Source organism: Dama dama, chromosome 7 (assembly GCF_033118175.1).
Source record: "Dama dama isolate Ldn47 chromosome 7, ASM3311817v1, whole genome shotgun sequence".
NCBI lineage: Eukaryota > Metazoa > Chordata > Mammalia > Artiodactyla > Cervidae > Dama > Dama dama.
This window is the reverse complement of record NC_083687.1, coordinates 34,745,477-34,766,683: the sequence shown is the minus strand read 5'-3', so window position 1 is coordinate 34,766,683 and position 21,207 is coordinate 34,745,477. Positions and strand designations below refer to the sequence as shown.

Genomic DNA, 21,207 nt, shown 5'->3' with positions numbered 1-21,207 from the left:
TGGAATCTTCGATATTACTCACCAAAGAAGGGTCTGTACCCCTGGAACACATACAATGTTGCATGTCAGTTATACCTCACTTTTAAAAAACAGGTCACAACCTACTCCAGTATTCTTGCCTGGAAAATCCCATGGCCGGAGGAACGTGGTAGGCTACAGCCCATGGGGTCGCTAAAAAAAAAAGTCAGTATATGTTTCCCCAAGAATGAGACTGCTCAGCAAATATTTTAGGAAACTGAAGACTATTTAACAGTCTCTCTTACACTTGGCATTTTACTATCTTGTATTTCTTTTTCAGGAGAGGAGTTCTTTACTTCGCAAGTGGTATGACTTAATGATACAAAATAAGGATGACCTTGCCAAGATAATTACAGCTGAAAGTGTAAGTGCAGGACCTAACTTAGTACTCAAAGAAACTGTCCAAGAGTTCTTAGAAGAAAGCTTGGAGGAGCCTCTAACTTCCGTGCTGTTAGGTAGCTAAAGAAAATGTGAATTCTTTACCTCATGATCAGACATCGGTTATTATTTTGGGCACAGATTTTTCTGATTAAATCAGGCACACATATTTGCTAAATCAAAATTTCTATGTTGTAACTTACTCTTTAATAATATGCAAGAAATCGATTTTGAGTGGAACTATGTGACTACTGCTTTTCCATCATTCTAGGTTTTTTTTCCCCACATGACTGCTTTGATTTTTTATGTTGTTTTTGTACATTTGCAAAAGTACCAGCTTTTTGGTCGCTCTGATAAATTACTTTCCACTGTTCACAACATTTAGAAAATAGCAGAAGGAAAAAAATTTGAAGAGGCCATTCTAGGCACCTCCTCCTGATTGTAAACCTATTAAGGAGGCAAATGACGACTGTGGCTCAGGATGACCTGGCAGGCTTCCTTCCATCACCATTTGTGATTCCGTTTTCAAAGACTCACACTGAAGCTAGAAATTTCTCCTCCACCCAGGGGGGTTTTGTAATGGGAGACTCTTGTACTCTGCTTGCAGCTTTGAAGAATTGAGAAACACAGAATCGCGCTTTTGTTATTAGACAGTAATGAGTGTGTCCTCTTCTGATTCAGGGAAAGCCACTGAAGGAGGCACAGGGAGAAATTCTCTATTCTGCCAACTTCCTGGAATGGTTTTCAGAGGAAGCCCGCCGTGTTTACGGAGACATTATCTCCACCCCAGCAAAAGAAAGGAGGGCTCTTGTCCTCAAGCAGCCCCTCGGCGTGGCTGCAGTCATCACCCCGGTATGTGGCAGGAGCAGCGAGATCCTGGGGGAGGCGGCGGAATGGGGCTGGTGCAGGTGTGCTCATCCCGTCATCTCTGGCACCTGTTCTTGGCTTCCTGATGCCACTGCTGGAGGCGGAGGCGTGTTTCCTGGTCCTCTGATCACGAGAGGTGTGGTGCTGGCCAGTGTTTTCTAACGCCTGCAGGAGCGGGATGACCCACAGGAGGACCTGGGGGCTTCTCTGACTTGGCATTAAAGGCTTCTTGGCATTGTCCAGTACATCTAAAAAGATCTTCTGGTGTTTATCATTTTTAAAAGACTTAAGATGTGACACTTTCAAAGTATTTATGTGCCTTCCAGCAGGCACTGGGCCACATTCTGAAAGTAAAAAGGCTGAGAAATAAGATACTGCATCTGCCTGGATAGGACTGCAGTATCCTTGTGGGGCGCCCAGCTTTCTCTACATGAGTTGCTTCTCTTGAGTCCATCTTCTGCTAGATGCCGTATTAAGTTCTCTATGGTGTCTACCAGTTGGTCTCAAGACTGCTTGTCCTTCCCTGCTCACCACAGTCACAGAGAAACATTCCCCTCGCTGTCTAGACTGACTGGGCTTGACTCAGAACTCAGTCCCCACTAGCTGTGTGACCTTCTTAACTGCTCTGTCTCACTGTCTCCAAACCTTCAATTGAGAAAAATACCAACCTCACTGGGTTGTGATGAGGATTTAATTATAATAGTATAAAAGAGTGTACAACGGTGCCCAGGTCAGAATAAGCACTATACAAGGTTTTGTTGAAATAAAATATTACTATAAATGTCCACAGAGAGCTATCTATGAATATCTATAGAGAGGGAAGTAATATATCATATACCATTTTCAAAATCACCTTTGCCAATATTTTTTCCCAAAGGGTCACCAAAGTACAGCCCTCAGGCCTATGTTTGTAAATAAAGTTTTACTGGGACAGAGCCACTCCCATCTGTATACATGCTGTCTAGTTGTGACAGAAACTGGACATCCCACAAAACCTAAAATATTTACTACCCAGCCCTTTACAGGGAAAGTTGGCTGTCACCCAGTGTAGATAGTTTTATAGTGCTTTAAACTCTGAAGGTGTTTCTGTCTCCCTCAGCCTCTGTCTCCACGCTCCCTGGAGCCAGCAGGTGCCAGGTATTCTAAGCTCCCCTGTAAGAACGCCTCTGCCAGGCAGGTGGTCAGGACTTGCTGGTTGGTGTCTTGCCCCGCCCGCCTTTGGACCAGGGCACAGTCCTTCCTCTCACTCCCCTCCTCTCTCTTCTGATGCAGTGGAATTTCCCCAGCGCCATGATCACGCGGAAGGTGGGGGCCGCCCTGGCAGCCGGCTGCACGGTCGTGGTGAAACCTGCCGAGGACACGCCCTTCTCCGCCCTGGCCTTGGCGGAGGTGAGCCTCTATGCACTGGGCCCAAAAAAGGATGTTACCTGGGATGGGAGGAAGCACTGTCAAAGCCTCCTTCTTTGCATCTCCTGTTTGATGGTGCTCTGCTTTAATTCACTAGTCGTTATTTTAAGTCAGATGTTCCTCTTTTTAGAAAAAGTAACGGGAATTTTCTGACATCTGTAGGCTGTTGTTTAGGCTACCCTAACAATGATATCTAGCCATCGTTTTTAAGTCATAGTAATGTGACTAAATGGAGAAGGAAATGGCATTGCCTGGAGAATCCCGTGGACAGGGGAGCCTGGTGGGCTGCTGTCCTTGGGGTCGCAAAGAATTGGACACAACTGAAGCAACTTAGCATTAGCAATGTGACTAAAAGCTGGGCATTTCTCACATTGAGGGCACCTCTTATTAACCACTGCCTTCTCCAGCTCAATCTGCATTCAGTCAGATCTTGTTCTTCTGTTTAAAACCCTCTAATGGCTTCTCATGTCATGCAAAGTAGGATTCAGACTTCCTGCAGTGGCCTTCACTTGTTAAACTTTAGAACCTCTGACGAGTTCTTTCTATTGGGCAGATTCCCCTCCACCCTTTTCTTTCCCTTACAATCTGTCTTTTGAGGAAGCTGGACATCTGACCGGTAGAGCTCCCCATCAACTGGGCTTTGCAGACAGCACATCAGGGACCATGTTCCTCTGTCTCCTGTGCTTTCCAAACTGGCAGCTGTATCCAGACACTTCATCAGACTCGGGTTCGATCCCATCTTGTGTCGTTTTGTCAGGAGAATAAGGCCTGGGTGTCTGTGTTTTCACGTCTGCGGCCCTTGCTGTACGATGCTGCTCAGTCTGTTCATTCATTAGGAGTTGCCCAAATGGTAATATTTTAATTCTTTCATTTTTCTTTCATTTATTCACCAGACCACTTCTATAAATCAAAGCTTCCCATCATCTCTGTGGTTACCTGGCAGTGAATTCACAGAGGAAAGGGAGCATATTTGATTCTTCTTATTTACCAGTTTTTCAAATAAATGAATCTATTCCTATCATCTGCCAAAGGTTCCCAATTAGTTTGTTTTTTAAGGAGCAATACGTGCTAATAGATTTTAATGTGTTGGTATTTGATGAGTTTCACTTTCTTGTGGTTATTATCCTTGATGAAGCTCACATTGCTCCCACTTTTGGCCAATGGCAGCCTCTTGGAATTGGCTCTTTTATCTTTTAACATAACTCTAATAGTTTTTGAGACCTTTTTTGCTATCTAGTATGAGAAGATATTTTAGACTTATCATATATATTTCTTGTCCCAGACCTGGGATTAACCATTTCTGCAGAAAGCCTTTATTTCCTCTGGTAGGAAATGATATTTTAAGGCATTTAGGTGCATCCCTGGTACATTTAGGGCACCAGGGATAGTCATTGCTACTGGCTGGTCATTGTTTCTAGGCCCTATTAGTGGCAGGGCTGGGAAATATACATACATGTGTGTACACACACATGCACATGATAAAATACTGCTTAAAATTCATGCAGAAACTTGCAATACATTAACACCACGTTGTCGCTCAGTCGTGTCTGACTCTCTGCAACCCCATGGGGTGCTGCCCGCCAGGCAATTCTGTCCATGTGATTTTCTCAGCAAGAAAACTGGAGTGCATTGCCATTTCCTTCTCTAGGAGATCTTCTTGACCCAGGGATCAAACCTGGGTCTCCTGCACTGCAGGCAGACTCTTTACCATCTGAGCTACCAGAGAAGCCTTAATATCACATTAGCACTAGTAAGAATCTTATTTCAGTTTTAAATATTCTGTCCCCAAAGTCAGCCTATGGTTTTTTTGGGGGTTTTTTTTGCCATTACTTTCTGGGTTAAAACATTTATTTCTCTTTTCTGTTTTTCCAGTTTGATCATTTGCTGCCACATGTTTGCTGTTTCTCTTTATAGCTTGCAAACCAGGCTGGAATTCCCCCAGGTGTGTACAACGTGATTCCTTGCTCTCAAAAGAAGGCCAAGGAAGTAGGGGAAGCACTTTGTACAGATCCTCTCGTGTCTAAAATTTCCTTTACTGGTTCCACAGCCACTGGAAAGGTATGTGACTTAAATCTCAAAGGAAACAGTGTCATTCTAATAACTTCTCTTTATACAGTATCAAAAATACTACTTCATCTCGTTCACCATTTGGAGGAAGGTTTCCAGCAGAGTGTTAGAAGCTCTGTCCCATATCATAACGTCTGATCATCTTCCAGAAATATTTGGATGGTGTTCCTCATTGTGACATGATCTAGGTTCCTGTTTGACAAAACTGAAGGTTTAAGGGTAGATCAGGTTCCCATTATTTGTTGCATGTGAAGTAGATGAAAGTTGTTCATCATATTCCCATAACTCTCGAATGTGTTTCTTTCATAATGTAGAATTAAAGAAATGGATGCCTTAGAACAAAAATTGTGTTTAGTTAAAGGTAGTTACAGAAACAGAAAGATCATTGTTTTTTCTAGCTTTCTTCTCTCTTATATGTTGAAAAGTTCTTTCCCCAAAACCTCATTTGTGTGCCTATTAGTGCATTTTTATTTATGCTTTTAAATGTTTAAGACAGAAAAAAGGCAGAGTAGAACAAAAGTTCTTAGTCATGGTGTTTCTCTCCAAATAGTACACATTTTTCCTGCTAGTGTTTATATACATACATTCATATGCTCATATTAGAGAAGTACATAAACATATCAGATTAAAATAATAAAAATCTAATCTGAAAGTTCTGGTCAAACTGGTCATTTTTTGGACACCATGAGAAGCAGGAGAAAATATACCAATTTTAGTAACTCCCAGCCATAACCATGTTTGTCATGCCACAAACTGATACTTGGGAAGCCTGCCACTCATTCATTTCAGAAGCATGAGTTTTTAGATCCATAAAGTGCTACCACCCTGATCCAGAGATCTTGCAGAGCAAACTTATTCTCAGAGGGTTTCAAAGTCGTTAGAGAAAAAGAAAGAGGCCTGGGAGAAGAAGGGTTGTAAACCTCTGCCACTGAAGCCAGAGAAGTACCCAGACGCTGGGCAAAGGCCAGCCACTCACTGCTTAATCTTACTTTGCTCAGCAAACTGTTCCCAACAGACAGACCCCCAGGGAAATGTCAACCGTGTTCCTGTCAAGTCCAACTTTCCTTTTAAGTCATTTACATGGGACAGTGCTTCGCTTCAAGTGGTTTAAAGGGAAGAGGGATAGGAATCACTGATAAGTAGCCATTCTCCATACCAACAGCCTCTTCTGAGCTGATCTTTGCAGAGAATCGGTGGCTCAGCTCTGGATCTTGGCACATAGAATCTTGCCTCTAACCGAACCCCCTTCAGTCAGCCTCTTCTGGAGATGCGGCCCTGCCCTTACCCCTTCCAGGGGGACCGCCCCTCCCGGGGCCTGTGAAGGGGACAGAGTACTTGTCTGCTCCCCACAGAGAATTCAACCATGAATGGTCATTTGACTTGAGGAAAACAGATTCATAGGCTGGCCAGTGACCAAGGGTGAGTGTCTCATAGAAAGGTAAGCTGGGTAGTCCCGCTCCCTTTCTAAGGCTTTGGGAGCTGAAGTCCCGAGAAGGTCAGCAGGGGGAATGGGAGCAGGAAGGACTCCTTAGGACGTAGCAGAATTGTAGGCAGCAGGGGCCATGCAGCCAGAGTCGGGTTCAAGCTCTCCTCATGGGTGCCGAGTGGGAAGAAGATTCAGAGGACACAGGTGGAGGCAAGCGACCCAAGAGCAAGCCGAGTCGGGAAAACCAATGGCCTGGCAAAGAGCATTTCTTAAAAGTTCTAAAGAAAATAGCTATCATGAGTCCAATAAAGAAATAGGTTTACTCACACCAGTCAGAATGGTCATCATTAAAAAGTCTACAAACAATAAATGCTGGAGAAGGTATGGAGAAAAGGGAATCTTCCTACACTGTTGGTGGGAATGTAAATTGGTACAGCCACTATGGAAAACAGTATGGAGTTTCCTTAAAAAACTAAAAAATAGAGTTGCCATGTATCTGGCAATGCCACTCCTGGGCATATATCCAGACAAAACTGTAATTGCACCCCTGTGTTCATAGTAGCACTATTTACAGTAGGCAAAACATGGAAGTAACCTAAATGTCCATCAGCAAATAAATGGATAAAGAAGATGTGGTACATATATACAATGGAATATAACTCAGCCACTATAAACGAATGAAATAATGCTATTTGCAGTAACATGGATGGACTTAAGAGACTGTCATAGTGAAGTCAGAGAGAGAAACAAACGTTGTATGTCATCCCTTATATGAGAAATCTAAAAAGAAATGATATGAATGAACTTATTTACAAAACAGAAATAGACTCACAGACTTAGGGAGAGGGATAGTCAGGGACTTTGGGATGGACATGGACACACTGCTATATTTAAAATGGATAACCAGCAAGGTCTTGCTGTCTAGCACAGGGACCTCTGCTCAACGTTATGTGGCAGCCGGGATGGGAGAGGAGTTTGGGGGAGAGTGGATACATGTATGTGTGTGGCTGAGTCCTTTTGCTGTCCACCTGAAACTATCCCATTATTAATCAGCTATACTTCAATATAAAATGCAGTTTTGTTTTTTAAAAAAGGTACATATCCCTCTGTGTGTATAGCCAAATTCTGGATAGATACACCTAAAGATTTTATCAGTGCTAAACTATGGGTTCTGGGGTTCTGAGTGATTTTATTATCCTATCTCTGTGATTGTTAAGCCTGTTTGTAATTTTTTGAGTAGGTCATACATTGACATGGTTCAAAAATCGGGGCAGTATAAACATGTTTATATTCAGAAGTTTCACCCTTACCCCGTTCCTGATTTTCTCTCTTTTATACATAATTATTTTTAGTTTCTTGTCATCTTCTCCATGTTTATCAAGTATAAGCAAGTATGAATATATATATGTGTTATATATATGTAATTTTCCCTGTTTCTTATGCAAACTGGCATCCCATATACACTACTATGTACCTGGCTTCCTCCTCTATTGGGTGCTTTTTGGAAACAAAGCCTTACCGGTCCCTGTGTTGACTGGGCGCTCACAGCATCCTCTGTCTGCTCCCAGGTCCTGTTGCACCATGCAGCAAACTCCGTGAAGAGGGTGTCCATGGAGCTGGGTGGCCATGCCCCGTTCATCGTCTTCGACAGTGCCAACGTGGACCAGGCTGTTGCCGGGGCCATGGCCTCCAAATTTAGGAACTCTGGACAGGTGAGTCCCGGAGCGTTTTCCTGGGTTGTGTGCTTTACAAAGATCCTACCCACTTCCTCACCTCCTGGGAGAAAGGGCACTTCTGGGTTCCTCCCTTCATCCTTCGTGCATGTCCTCTTTCATCGGCGTTTAGTGAGTGCCCTCTGTCTGGGACTCTGCTAGGCTCAGAGGGTTTGAAGGGAAATACGTTGTCCTCCTCCCTGGCTTCGAGGAAAATTTCCTGAACAGCAGATGCCTTTTAATCAAATCGTTCTCTTCTTTCATCTCTTTGAATCTGGTTATTGTCATAGTTTTCCCTTGCTGGGCTTTTCTCTACTGAACAGGTTTAAGTATCTCCCCAGATACAAAACAGCCTGAACAGCTAGGGTCTGCAGCCCACAGTCTTAAGGAAGAGAATGTTGGAAAATGTTGAGATGGTGTTTTGAAAAACTCTAAAACCCTACTGCCTGGGTCTCACTCTTCCCGAGATGAGGGGGGCAGGACAGGCCCCCACTAGAGGGTCACACACACCACAGTGGGCCAAGGAGGGTCCAGCTTGTCCTAGGGAGAGTGGTGGCCTGCGCTCACACCTTCTAAGGAATCCCAGAGCGTTAGATCCAGCAGGGACCTTCCAAGTTATCTCATACAAGGTAAGCACTTCATCTTAGAGTACCATCAATAAGCGATTTTAAATGTATTCCAGAAATGGAATAAATATTGAGTTATCTAGGAGGAAAAAGGTGAAATGTATAATATTCTTTATTAAATAGTTTTCATCCTGTTTTGACTGTTGGTAACTAATTTTTCTCCTTTCACATATCTTAAATAAGTTTGCTTGTTTCTGAAATAGGTATGTTTCCTTTTAGAAACACAAAATGCAAAGGTGTATAACCTTCAGAGTTACAAAGCTACAACTTTGGGGTATATTGCTTTAAGCCAATAAAAATGCACAGGATACAAAATTATCTACAAACTATTTCTACTAGAAAATACACAATTAAGAAAAAAAGCCATGAAGAAAATGTATCAAGGATAACCTCATTTCCAGTCATGTTTATATTATATAACTTGAAAATGTTAGGCCTACACTAGAAAAAATAATAAACAAAGGGCTTTTCAATAATTTAGGCTGAAAGAATGGTCTTGTCTCCATTTTCAAAATGTTGGATTGTGCCAGACTCTTGAAAGGTTCAATAAGCTCCAGGACATAAATTAGCCTTTGAATCCTTTTCCTTCTAGCTCCCCTGTCTGTCGCTGAGTATCACTGTCTCAAGGAGCTACTTTCTTGTGTTGGTTTTCTGGTTCCAATATGAGCCATTTGGAAAAAAACCTGAGTTAGTGGCTTTTTGCTCACAGATAATTTATGCTCGCTTATCTGTTTAACCTCAGAGGTGTGGTGGCTGTGGAGGGGCCTGGAGAAGCACATGCTCTTGGCATGTTTGTCTTTAGGGCCAAGCTCGAGTATGGAGGAACACAGCAGGTGGGACCCAGGACAGGAACCACCTGGGAAGGACATTTACGTTCAGAGGTAGCAGCAATCATAGGTTTATTGGTTGGGTCAGTAGCTTCTGAAGAACTGTCGACGTTGAGTTTCTTTCTTTCTGTCTAGACTTGTGTTTGCTCCAACCGTTTCTTGGTGCAAAGCGGTATCCACGACTCCTTTGTGAAAAAATTTGCTGAGGCAATTAAAACAAACCTGCATGTGGGTAATGGATTTGAAGAGAGAACTACTCAAGGCCCGTTAATTAACGCAAAAGCTGTGGAAAAGGTAAGTCTGTCTTATTATCTGTTCAGTGTCCTGGTTTCAGTGTCAAAAAACACTCCGGTAAGGTGCCCAGCAAGGTGGTTTTGGAAACAAGGAGAAATTAGAAACACTAGTGAATTTCTGCCAGTTTCTATGAATCAAGTGGCATCGTTGGGTTATAAGCTCTTCCAGCTCTATCATTTCGCTGAGTCCCCATGAGATCTGCCACTTTCATTCTTCTGCCGTCCCTAAATCTTCTCTTGCAGTGGTGATAATTCTGTCTCCTGCTGCTTCAGGAATTACCATCTTGAAATACAGTTCCTTCATCTTTGGAACACCTAAATGGAGAGGAAAAAGGCTTTTTGTTTTTGAGATCAGACATTTCTAGGAATCTAATATTGTCCTCTGAGAATTTTGAGAAGACAGTACATACTCTTGCCTGGAGAATCCTATGGACAGAGGAGCCTGGCAGGCTACAGTCCATGGGAATCACAAAGAGTCGGATATGACTGAACATGCACACACATCCACACAGGGGTGTATCCATTTTAGTGACAGAAGCTCTAGAAAGACTTGAAGTAGAAGAAACAGGTCTATCAAACAAATGCTAGAGGAAAACTTCTCAGAGCTAGGGAGAATTTCAGACTGAAAGACTTTGCCAATTGACAAGTATATAGAATTAGAATAAAGAGAAAACCCAGATATGTTTTGCTAAAATTTTAGAATGTCAGAAACATACAAAGAAGATTCAAGAAGCTTCTAGAGTGGGGAAAATCGACCCATAAAGGAGTGAGAACTGTTTTTGAATTAGAATATTTATCGTCAGCACTGGAAGTAGAGAAATACACTCAACACTCGGACGGAAAATTATTTGGGGTCCAAATTCCATTAGCAGCCAGTGCAAGATAAAACCACCCAACCTGCAGTTATCAGAACACTCCGAATATAAACCATCTTCAGTGCACCTTTTTCGAAATAACTAGTACTCGAGGAGAAAATATTAGAACGGAGTGAAAGAGGAGTCCAGGGACAAGAACAATGTGGGATCCAAGAGCCTGGAACTAACCCAGGAAGGTGAGGAGAGCAAATCCCAGAAAGGCAGCTGAGCATCAGGCCTGGAAAGACACGAGTGTGTGTGTATTAGGGCCATGCAACAAACAGTAAGACCAAATAGTCGGAAACCCACAGAGCAGGGTTGCTGTTGTTCATTCGGTAAGTCATGCCCGACTCTTTGCAACCCCATGGACTGCAGCACACCAGGTTTCCTTGTCCTTCACTGGCTCCCAGAGTTTGCTCAGGCTCATGTCCACTGAGTCCGTGATGCCATCCAACCATCTCATCCTCTGTTGTTCCCTTCTCCTTCTGCCCTCAACCTCTCCCAGTGTCAGGGTCTTTCCCAATGAGTTGGCTCTTCGCATCAGGTGGCCAAAGTATTGGAGCTTCAGCTTCAGTCCTTCCAATGGGCGCGGAGGAGGCAGCTTTGTACATAGCACCTGCCCTCGTGACTCCGTATCTCGTAGCTGTGTATTTGGTTCTTCCTCCGTAGAAGGAACTGGGGTACATGGTTTCAAACCTATTTGAAAAAGAAAGAAAAACCCAGTTACAGTTTCTGACAGTTTAAACATTTTCCAAGTATCCTGGATTCCCTTTCCCAAAGGCTCTTCCTTTTCTCCTCACACAGGTAGAGAAACACGTGAGTGATGCCATTTCCAAAGGGGCCACCGTTGTGACAGGTGGGAAGCGACACCACGTTGGGGAAAATTTCTTCGAGCCCACCCTGCTCAGCAACGTCACCCGAGACATGCTCTGCTCTCAGGAAGAGACTTTTGGGCCTGTGGCGCCTGTTATCAAGTAAGACCATCCAGCGTGTAGGAAGACGGGAGGGAACAGTAGGAAGGGAAAAGGAAGCCTGGAGAGTAATCCAGCTCCTGTGTCGTTTGAGGCCTGGGGGGAGAGGCAGAGAAGCAGAGAGTGGTGCTGTGTCAGGGGAAGGGCCAAGTTCAAGGTATGGTGTTTTAAAAATTGGTTTTCATTATTGCCAGTTTAGACCACAAAATTTACCAAATTCTCTACTTTGCTTCCTGCCGAACTCATTTTTCTTCATAATGGAGTACATCCTTCAAGAGTTCTTTCAAGGGTGTCTGTGGGAAATGAACTCTGTGTTCTTATGGGGCCTTTTATCCCACACTCACAAGTAAATAATAATCTACCTGCATAAAAATCTAGCTTCACAAGATATCACTCCTTGGTCTGCTTATTTTCAGGGTTGTTATTGAGAAAGCTGATGTCTGCTTCTTGTTCCTGTGAAGGGATCTTTTTCTCTTCAGAGACTCATGGCCTTTGATGTTCTTAAATTTTACCGTGGTAGCTTAGGTACGGCATACTGTGAGCTTCTTTTCAATCTGAGATCCTAAGGCCTTTATTTAAAATCTGAGGTGTTTGTTTAGTCCAGGGAAATTCTTGGTCATTATTTCTCCAAATATTTCTCTCTCTTCCATTGTTAATGAAATTTATAGACTAATCTGACACTGGGAGAATGGACCACTTGGAGAACTTTCATCTTTGTTTTAATAAAAAAGTTTTTACCTAGAATATGAACTTGACATTTTCCAAAAGGATGCAAGGGTTAGGAATGCAGGTTTTGCTACTTTATATCTGTGTCCCCTTGAATGAGTTAACTTCTCTGAGCCCCAGGGTCCTTGATGGGAAAAGGACTAAAAACTAGTACCTGCCTCATGGCTTCCCAGGTGGAACAGTGGTAAAGAATCTGCCTGCCAATCCAGAAGATGTAAGAGACGCAGATTCGATCCCTGGAGTAGGAAATGGCAACCCACTCCAGTATTCCTGCCTGGAGAATTCCATGGACAGAGGAGCCTGGTGAGCTACAGTCCATGAGGTTGCAAAGAGTCAGACACGACTTAGTGACTAAACAACAACAAACAAAAAACCTTGCCTCGCAGGACAGTTGTAAGGTTTAAACGATGTAATATACATAGAGCACGTCACCTAGTATCAGGGTGGTTGTTATTGTGTAAATCGTGAAATCACACAGTCGTGTCCAACTCTTTGGACCCCGTGGACTGTAGCCCACCAGGCTCCTCCGTCCATGGGATTTTCCAGGCAAAAGTACTGGAGTGGGTTGCCATTTCCTTCTCCAGCGAGTCTTCCCGACCCAGGGATCGAACCCGGGTCTCCCACATTGCAGGCAGATGCTTTCCTTTCTGAGCCACCAGGGAGTTCACGCTCAAAAGGTGAAATCGTCGAGGACGTCCCACCTGATGGTGTGATGAGTACATTTTCGAGGGACACGTAGGCAGTGAGGACCTGGGTGACTCCTGGTTTCTATTCTCTGACAGATAGAATGGCTTGCTCTCTACAGTGGAGAGACAAGAGCTGCTCGTCCTTGGAACAAGTGATTCTCTTGCGGTCCCCCTCCTCTCTCTCCCACTCACCCTCTCACACTGACCCGTGTCTGCCAGCTCTGCCCAAGCCTTCAGAGGGGTGGCTGCTGCTGGGTCTCTGATTTGAGGAGCTGGGATGCACAGAATGTTCTGCTCCCAGTTACAGTTCTGGGGCAACAGAAAAAGGCCTCTGAAATATAGTTTCAGAAATGAGATTATCAAGCTGGAAGAGACTACATTAGGCTTCCGTACTAGTAGTCTCATTTCCAAGGGGAACAGACCCCCAGCACTATCACACCGTCAAGAGCATAAGCGGTGGGGCTGAAGCAGGCCCTGACTGTTGTCTGTCTCCCACATCACGGCTGCTTCTCAAGTAGTTATTATCATTGGCGCACGTCTTAAGAGGGAACAAGAGCAGTAATCCTTTTCTTAGGCATTTTATTCGACATTCTGAATACACAGTAGTTCCCTGTGTGTCTCCTGTTCTCCTAGAAGAGATGAACTGGTGTTGATCCAAGCTCCCTAGCCTTGAACTCAGCGTGTGCAGTGAATGAAGGTATTTTCCTCTCTGCTCCTTGCAAAACTCTGCTTGACCCCTAGTTCTTATTTGGGAAACAGATCAGAAGGAAAAACAGGTGGTTTTCCTTCCCCTGAGGGATTTTGCTGATGACCCGCCCTGACTTTGGCAGGTTCAACACAGAGGAGGAGGCGGTGGCGATCGCTAACGCAGCCGACGTCGGTCTGGCAGGTGGGTGTCTGTCCTCGCTTGGTGACAATCACAGTCACTTCTCCAGCTGTGCCTTTTAAATGACACCTGGGGTTTTGAGAAGTCAGCTTCTTTGCAGCACATGATTCATTGCTTTCCAAGGGGCAAGGGCGGGTTTGTGCCAGTCCAGATTCTTTGCCCAGATGTCCCCAGGATGTGGGATGGGAGCTCCCCGGTTGGAGCTGGGCATGCTGGAGGGAGAAACAGCAGTGCTGACCATTCTAGGGGAGAACCACCCACACCCCTTAAGTCCCATGTCCCCAGAGGCTCGATACCTGGAAATTCCAAGTGCTTTTCCTCACATCCCTCCTGGAAGCCCGAACAAAAGAGATAGTGCTTGACTTCACAGAGAGCATCGGGGCAATGAAGGAAGGGAAGACAGCAGAGGCAGAGGGAGCCTCACGGAGTGGCTGCCGTTCTTGCAGTTTGGACATGGTCAAGGCGGCCACAGTATGTACGCTGTGTCCCTCACAAAACTGTGTGTGCATGAAGACACTCAACAAATCCGTCTTTAGCATCCACTAGTGGATGAAGTGTTGGCAAAGATACAAAGACATAAAGATCCAGCTGTGGCTCTACAGGCGCTTCTCTGGGTGGACAAGAACCACTGACAACCAGGGAAAGGGTGTGCACGCTGTCGAGCCCCTTATTCTACTACACAGACTCTGAGCTGCCGACTCAGAGGGCCTGACGCTGGAGTAAGATGTGTGCACGAGTGCCCCCGTAACGCTGAGCCCAGTATTCCTCCAGTCCCTTCTCAGTGGGATGATGGTGGAAGAAGCCAGGCCCTGAACCACGGCGTCCATGCTGGGCAAGACTCTGATGGTGCAGATTGGAGGAGAGAGGTTCTGGGCAGAGGGGGACCTAGGGAGTTAAGTGAAAATAGGACAGGAGAACTGGGTGGATGAGTTTGGTGGCGATAGAGTGACTGGAATAATAGAAGATAAAGCTGTTCATGTTGTTTGGGAGAGTTTAAATACCCACCAAGAACTTAACCTTATTTATGGCTAACAAGGAGTCACTGGAAGGTCTGGGTAAAAAAATATCACGTGGATAACCTAACAGATGTGTGCAGTGTGGATTGATTAGGAGGCCATAGGAGCCGGGTTCATTGTTGTTACAGCCCTAGCTGGAGATGGTGAGAGAGCTAGCGAGAGTGGAACAGAAGCAAAAAGATGATTTCTAAAGGTTGTGAGATGAAGACACGCACGGGACCAACTAGAGGCTCCACTTGGAAGCAGGGAGGTTCCAGCCCACGTGACTAGGCAGCTGGTCATCCATGGCACCCTCAGCTGTGACACGATGTCTTTAATGACTGTTCTACATCTGTGTCCTGTATCCCCACGACAGGTTATTTTTACTCTCAAGACCCGGCCCAGATCTGGAGGGTGGCGGAGCGGCTGGAAGTCGGCATGGTTGGTGTTAATGAAGGACTCATCTCCTCCGTGGAGTGCCCTTTCGGCGGGGTGAAGCAGTCCGGCCTTGGGCGAGAAGGCTCCAAGTATGGCATTGACGAATATCTGGAGCTCAAGTACGTGTGCTTCGGAGGCTTATAGGATTCTTCAGAAAATAAAAAGGGAGGCTTACCTATGTATGGGGACGTGCCATCCATTATTTTAAATAAACCCATAGGGTAGGTGAACTAGGAATTAAAAAAAAAAAATCATCCAATCCTTTTAAGCAGATACAGATCCTACCCCTCCCCTTAGCTGATGTGGGACCAATACATGCCACAAGCCTGTGGCCACAGATCCCTGAGAACCAGCAGTGGGTTTATAGGATGAGGCCCCGGATCGCCAGCCCCCACGCCCCCACCCACGACCTCGTCTGCCGCAGAGCAAGGTGCAACAAGCTGGTCCTGCAGCCCCCTCACCACGGTGGGACCACAGCCCAGGCAATGACGTAGCCAGCACCCACATGGCTCTGGAGTTAAGACCCAGGGGGCTGCGGGGGACACCTCTGAGCGTGACTGACAGGCTGGGCAGGATGCCGCTGCATGCCTGGGGACCCCCCAGCCGGGTATTCCGAGGTGTTGCTGCAGTGGCTGAATCAGCGTGGTTTTTTTTTTTTTTTTTAAAGAACTTTAGACACAGCACAGAATTGCCTGAATTTCTTTGAGAAATGAAAGAACCCCACTCTTTTTGACTAGTTTTTAAACCGAAGGCTCCATCATCCTCAATGGCTTAAAGATTCTGTGTTCACTTCTGTGCTGTTTCTCCACATCATGTTTCTGAGAAAATAAGCATAAAGCAGAGCATAGCGGCAGCAGCTTAGTGGGAGGATGGCCCACAGGTAACGGCCTGGCCAGGCTTTGTCTGCACAGACATGCTGTCTACCCCCCACACCCACCCCTCAGTACAGTGGAGATTCTGTTCATGCCTTACTTAGCTCCATGGGATACTGTGAACGTAAGAGAAAGCAAACATAATATTTGCCAAAAAGTGAAAATTCGATGTTAAGTGTGGGAGTCAGCATTATTATGGGTAGCACTTCCCAGCCCGGCTTGGGTCTCCAGCAGTGGCTTTGCCAAGGTGAGGGGAGGCTGGTACCCACCTGCTCGGCTCCTGAGCCGCAGGGAAGGCTGGTCTCCCACAGCTGCTCTTTAGGAGCCTGGTGGGCTGCCGTCTATGGGGTCGCATAGAGTCAGACACGACTGAAGTGACTTAGCAGCAGCAGCAGCAGCTCCTTCACCTGCAGAGAGACAGCAACAGCGCTTTGAGCACAATGATCTCCAAAGGGAAAAGAATTTCCATAGTTGCCGGGTGGAAGAGGCACTTTTTATCCAAAGAGTTTTTATAGTTCTTTTAAAGACAAAAAGCCCAATGATCACTGTTTCCTGTTGCTCTGAAAGAAAAACTCTGATTAAGAAAACCGAGTCTAAACGTCCTCATACATGAGGAAAGGGGAGGCCGGTCCTGATGGAACAGACAGGGATGAAGCTCCCCCTTTTCCACTATGTGTGTGTGTGTGTGTGTGTGTGTGTGTGTGCGCGCTCCACTGACATCCTCTGGATGTCTTGGGGAGCGGAAGGAAAACATGCATGAAAGGAGTGCTGGAGGCTGCTCCTGGACCAGCCAGGACATGGCACCCCTCACTGAGCCATGGGGAGCTGAAGAGATAAAGGTCTGAGATGTCTCTGGGCACAGAGATACCACGGCCAGTCCCAGAGCTGGCTTGTATTTGCCCTGGGTTACATCAGCCATCCGCCTGAGGCCCAGCTAAGGAATCAGCTGAAGTCAACCTCCTGGTGACGGGCACTGCTCAGACCCTGTCCACAATCACATACACATCATATTGACAGTGAATTTGCACTTACTAGTTCTGGGGTTGTTTCATGTAACATTTTAATTACTTAATGTTTGGATGTGTCCATCTGTTCTCTATTAACAATAAAAATGCTCTAAATAGTTTTTAGAAGTCCAGAAAACTAGTGCTTGAAATGTTTGGGGGAATACATTCAAATATGTTTGTAACTTTGTAACTCAGTAGCTGCTTTGGCTTGATGGCAGATTTTGAGTTTTCTAGTATATCTGTTTGACCAGGTACATAAATTGAGGGCCAGAGACTCACTGCAATATCCTTGATTAATTTTGGAATTAAAATAATTTGAAAAGGCAATAGCTTACTGTTTAGTAAAATTGATCTGGATTGTGGGGAAAGATGTATTTTTTAAATAAACATTTTTGGGGGTTATTGTTCAGTAAGGTGATCGATTATGTGATAGAATATGTGATGGATTTGTTAAAAAGTGTGTGTTTTTAACGTGAAATAGAAAAGGATCATTAGACTGGAGGTTGGCTTACAGGCCAAATGTGGCCTGCTGTCTGCTTTTGTACAACCCAGAGCTAAGAATGGTTTTTATATTCCCAAATGGTTAGGGGAGGAAAACAATCAAAAGAATAGTATTTCATGACACATGGAAATTTTCTGAAATTCAGATATCAGTGTCCATAACTCTTTGCTATCTTTGTGGACTGTAGTCCACCAGGCTCCTCTGTCCATGGAATTCTCCAGGCAGTACTGGAGTGGATAGCCATTCCCTTCTCCAGGGGATCTTCCCAACCCAGGGATCGAACCTGGGTCTCCTGCACTGCAGGAGGTTCATTACCATCTGACCCACCAGGGAAGCCCCAAATAAAATGTTATTGGAACCCACCCACACCCATTCATTTACCGTATGATCTGTGGCTACCTTCTAGGCAGAGTTGAGTATCTGTACCACAGTTTTTTACAGAAACAGTTTGCCAGCCTCTGATCTAAACCAAGAGGAAGACATTGACTTTCCCAAGTTTATGAGGCATTATTTCATTTTATTGACCACCTACTGTGTAAAAAGTACTTTTCCAGGCCTTGCTCCAGTGAATTCTCACCAAGAATTTTCCAGCAATGGTCACATAACTCATACGAAATCACCCAGATAACGGGAGTCTGTTGGCCTTGAGAAAACACTTCTCAGTTAACTTTTCCCAGCTACGCAGGGATTCTCAATTTAAACCTCCTCTGTACCTGTTATCTTTATCCAGTTGAGTAGCTTTTAAACATAATTTTATGTCAAGTGTTGGCTCATCTACCTTTAATTTTTATGGAAAGACTTAGTGAAAGATCAGAAGCACAATGCAGATAAATCTGTTTTACTGTAAACTTAGATCATTAACTTTAAACTCTGCCACATGACTGCCTTCTCTGCAGGCTGAAGCCCAGGGCTTTAATTATTCATATGCGGCTATGATAGATAGCATTTTACTTGAATAATATTTATGCTGTGGTTTTTTTTTTTCATGCTGTATTTTGTGGGATAAAACTTGGGGATAAGTGTAGTTAGAACTGTGAAAACATTTTGTTTTTTAAAAATGTACATGTAATTCACTGTCCAGTTTTTTATAACTGTGTATGTGTGTCAATGCAGCAGAGTTGTGTGTGTGTGATTAATAAAGGTTGAATTAACAGAATTTCCTGTTTTAAGTGAAGGTTTCTGGTTTGTGGGATTTTTCTTGCCAGTTCATCATTTGAGTTTACTTTGGAGATCATTAGACCAGTTTGCATATGTATGCCCCCCCCCCCCCCAAAATATGAGTAGGAGTTCAGGAGATGCCACCCCAAAATGTACCACTTCACCATAAGGATTTTTGTGAGCTGAAGACAATTAAGTAACAGATAGAAGAAAATCACTCTGTCTTTTGTTACCCCTCAATTTGCCTAAAAGTAGGATGAGTGCTAAGCCGCTTCAGTCGTGTCCGACGCTTTGTGACCCCATGAACTGTAGCCTGCCAGGCTCCTCTGTCCATGGGATTCTCCAGGCAAGAATACTGGAGTGGGTTGCCATGCCCTCCTCCAGGGGATTTTCCTGATGCAGGGATGGAAACTGTGTCTCCCGCATTGCAGGCGGGTTCTTTACCACTGAGCAACCAAGGAAGCCCCAAAAGCAGGATACAAATTTACAAAGGTGCCCCCTCTCTATCAAGAGGGAGGGACAAAGGTTAATTCCCAGAGACAACTTCAGGCCCAATCAGCCTGGACTCTAAATAACAAATTTTACTAACTAGCCTTTGGCTCCACCCTTGAAAGCCTACAACTGTTTTCCTCTATCCTGTCATTTCTCCAGATTTATTGTTCTTTGTTGAAGATGCTATGTAAGCTGATGCTTTAAGCCACTTTCAGTTATCACTTCTCTCTGAGATATACATGAGAAGTTTGTTAATCTTTTATGGCAGTGGTCTCAGCCAAGAACTCAGAAAGGCAGAGGAAAAATTATTTTTCTGCTACATGTATAAACAATGCTCCTTTGATTAGTCTGTGAATCTCTTGGGCAGGGAGCCAGCCTAGGAAATTCGGTACCCTAGCACATTCATACAGCAGGACTGTAGTAGGGAAGAAACTTGTATTCTATTACAAGTTAATAGGACTTCCCTGGTAGCTCAGTGATAAAGAATTTGCCTGTCAATGCAGGAGACATGCGTTCAACCCTTGGGTCAGGAAAATCCCCTGGAGGAGGAAATGGCAATCCACTCCAGTATCCTTGTCTGGAAAATCCCATGGACGGAGGAGCCTGGTGGGCTACAGTCCGTGGGGTTGCAAAAGAGTCAGACACGACTTAGTGACTAAACAATAGCAGCAAGTTAAGCTTAAATTATTCGCAATGGCTCGTCTCTCAGAACCCTGCTTCCTAGGTAATGAGCATTAAGCTAAAATACCTTTGTTTAGCTCAGAGGAATTATCCTGACTAGGCCCATCTATGTATGGCTGTAGGCAGGAAGAACCGTCCACACCCCTCCACAGAGGCTGATGGAAACCAGGAAATGTTTGAGTTTACTCTCTCCTCTTTTAGTATAAAAGAAGCCTGAATTCTAACTCAAGCAAGACAGTTCTTTGGAGCATGAGCCCACCATATTTGCAGCCTGCTGCCTTTCTGAATAAAATCATTATGTCTTGCCCCAACAACCCGTCTCTCAATTTTTGGCCTATGTACGGAGAGTAAGGTTACTGAGTCCAAGCCTGCCCCATGGCTAATTACATGCTTGCTGAACTAAGCCGGAATTTACATGGTTTGCAGGTGTGGCTGTCTAAGAAAGGAGGATCCTCCGGCTTTCTCAAGTTCACCAGTCTCTCTCTCCTACACAGGCCACGGTTATCTATTATGTACTTTTATCAAAGTTTGGGTTTTTTGGCTACAGAAGTGTATGAGGAAGGCATTTTCTGAAACCCTGCTATTCAGATAAAATCACTGTTAATTATTTAGACAGGATATCTTATACTTTCATCCAGTGTTCGTTTATATTTTCAAAAATTTCACGTAGGCCTCACTGAATCCAAGTTACATCAGTAGGCCTTGAACAAAGTAAGAAAACATAGCATTCTTTCAAAAAAAGAACAGCATTCCTGGATACCCATCTCCCTTTATCATTCCATTTACTCCTCGCGTTTCTCGTAACCTGCTTCTGATTTTTAAAATTACTTTGTTACCAGGAAAAATGATCCACTTACCTCTTGTTGACCTGAAAGGAACCCCCAGATACTGCTCCAGCAAAGATGGGTTTAGTTGGGACGAGCAGAGAACTAACTGTAACTTGAGATCTACAACCACAGCCAGCTGCATCAAGTCAACTCCCCACAGACTAACAGAAGGAAAAAATGCTTTTATAGGGAGGAAACGGAAGTTGGGCGGGTTAAAGAGTTCGTGGCTTTTCATTGGCTGAGTCCTTATCAGGAAAGAGAGGCCTTCCTCCTGTCCAGCTCTGCTGTCATCACAGGGCGTGAAAGCGCCCTCTTCTGGTCGCCTGACTATCGATGTTTCTGGTTTTTTTACACTCAATTTGTGGGTTTGCTTCATGCTTAGTCTGGGCCTTCACTTGGAAGTGTATTTTCTTCTTCCTACTATTTCTAGCAGTAAATTTTCACCTGTTACAGTTTATCTCTGACTTAGCTTGCAACAAATTAAAATGCAA

The 21,207-nt window shown here is 44.5% G+C and overlaps 1 protein-coding gene and 1 long non-coding RNA gene across 7 annotated transcripts in view; one reads left to right on the top strand and one right to left on the bottom strand.

The window, feature by feature from the left end:
• ALDH5A1 (aldehyde dehydrogenase 5 family member A1) overlaps positions 1-21,207 on the top strand; it is a 31,709-nt gene that overhangs the window by 6,921 nt on the left and 3,581 nt on the right. For 2 of the 5 annotated variants that reach the window (XM_061147507.1, XM_061147508.1), the window contains exons 2-10: positions 299-382; positions 1,078-1,248; positions 2,536-2,652; positions 4,585-4,728; positions 7,732-7,875; positions 9,464-9,622; positions 11,280-11,449; positions 13,689-13,747; positions 15,116-15,296. In XM_061147507.1, coding sequence (XP_061003490.1) covers positions 299-382; positions 1,078-1,248; positions 2,536-2,652; positions 4,585-4,728; positions 7,732-7,875; positions 9,464-9,622; positions 11,280-11,449; positions 13,689-13,747; positions 15,116-15,296 — 1,229 coding nt within the window. Of the gene's footprint in view, positions 1-298; positions 383-1,077; positions 1,249-2,535; positions 2,653-4,584; positions 4,729-7,731; positions 7,876-9,463; positions 9,623-11,279; positions 11,450-13,688; positions 13,748-15,115; positions 18,715-20,090; positions 20,122-20,728; positions 21,132-21,207 lie in introns of those variants that run through there. The other 3 variants (XM_061147509.1, XM_061147511.1, XM_061147510.1) reach the window with 3 other exon arrangements.
• Positions 9,526-20,872, bottom strand: LOC133059872 (uncharacterized). Of its 2 annotated transcripts, XR_009693634.1 has the most exons (4): positions 20,747-20,872; positions 16,319-16,456; positions 10,032-11,171; positions 9,526-9,936 (listed from the first exon to the last, which is right to left on the bottom strand). It is a non-coding gene; the product is annotated as an uncharacterized LOC133059872 (long non-coding RNA). The 2 variants fall into 2 exon arrangements; XR_009693633.1 differs by lacking the exon at positions 9,526-9,936 and having other exon boundaries at positions 9,943-11,171.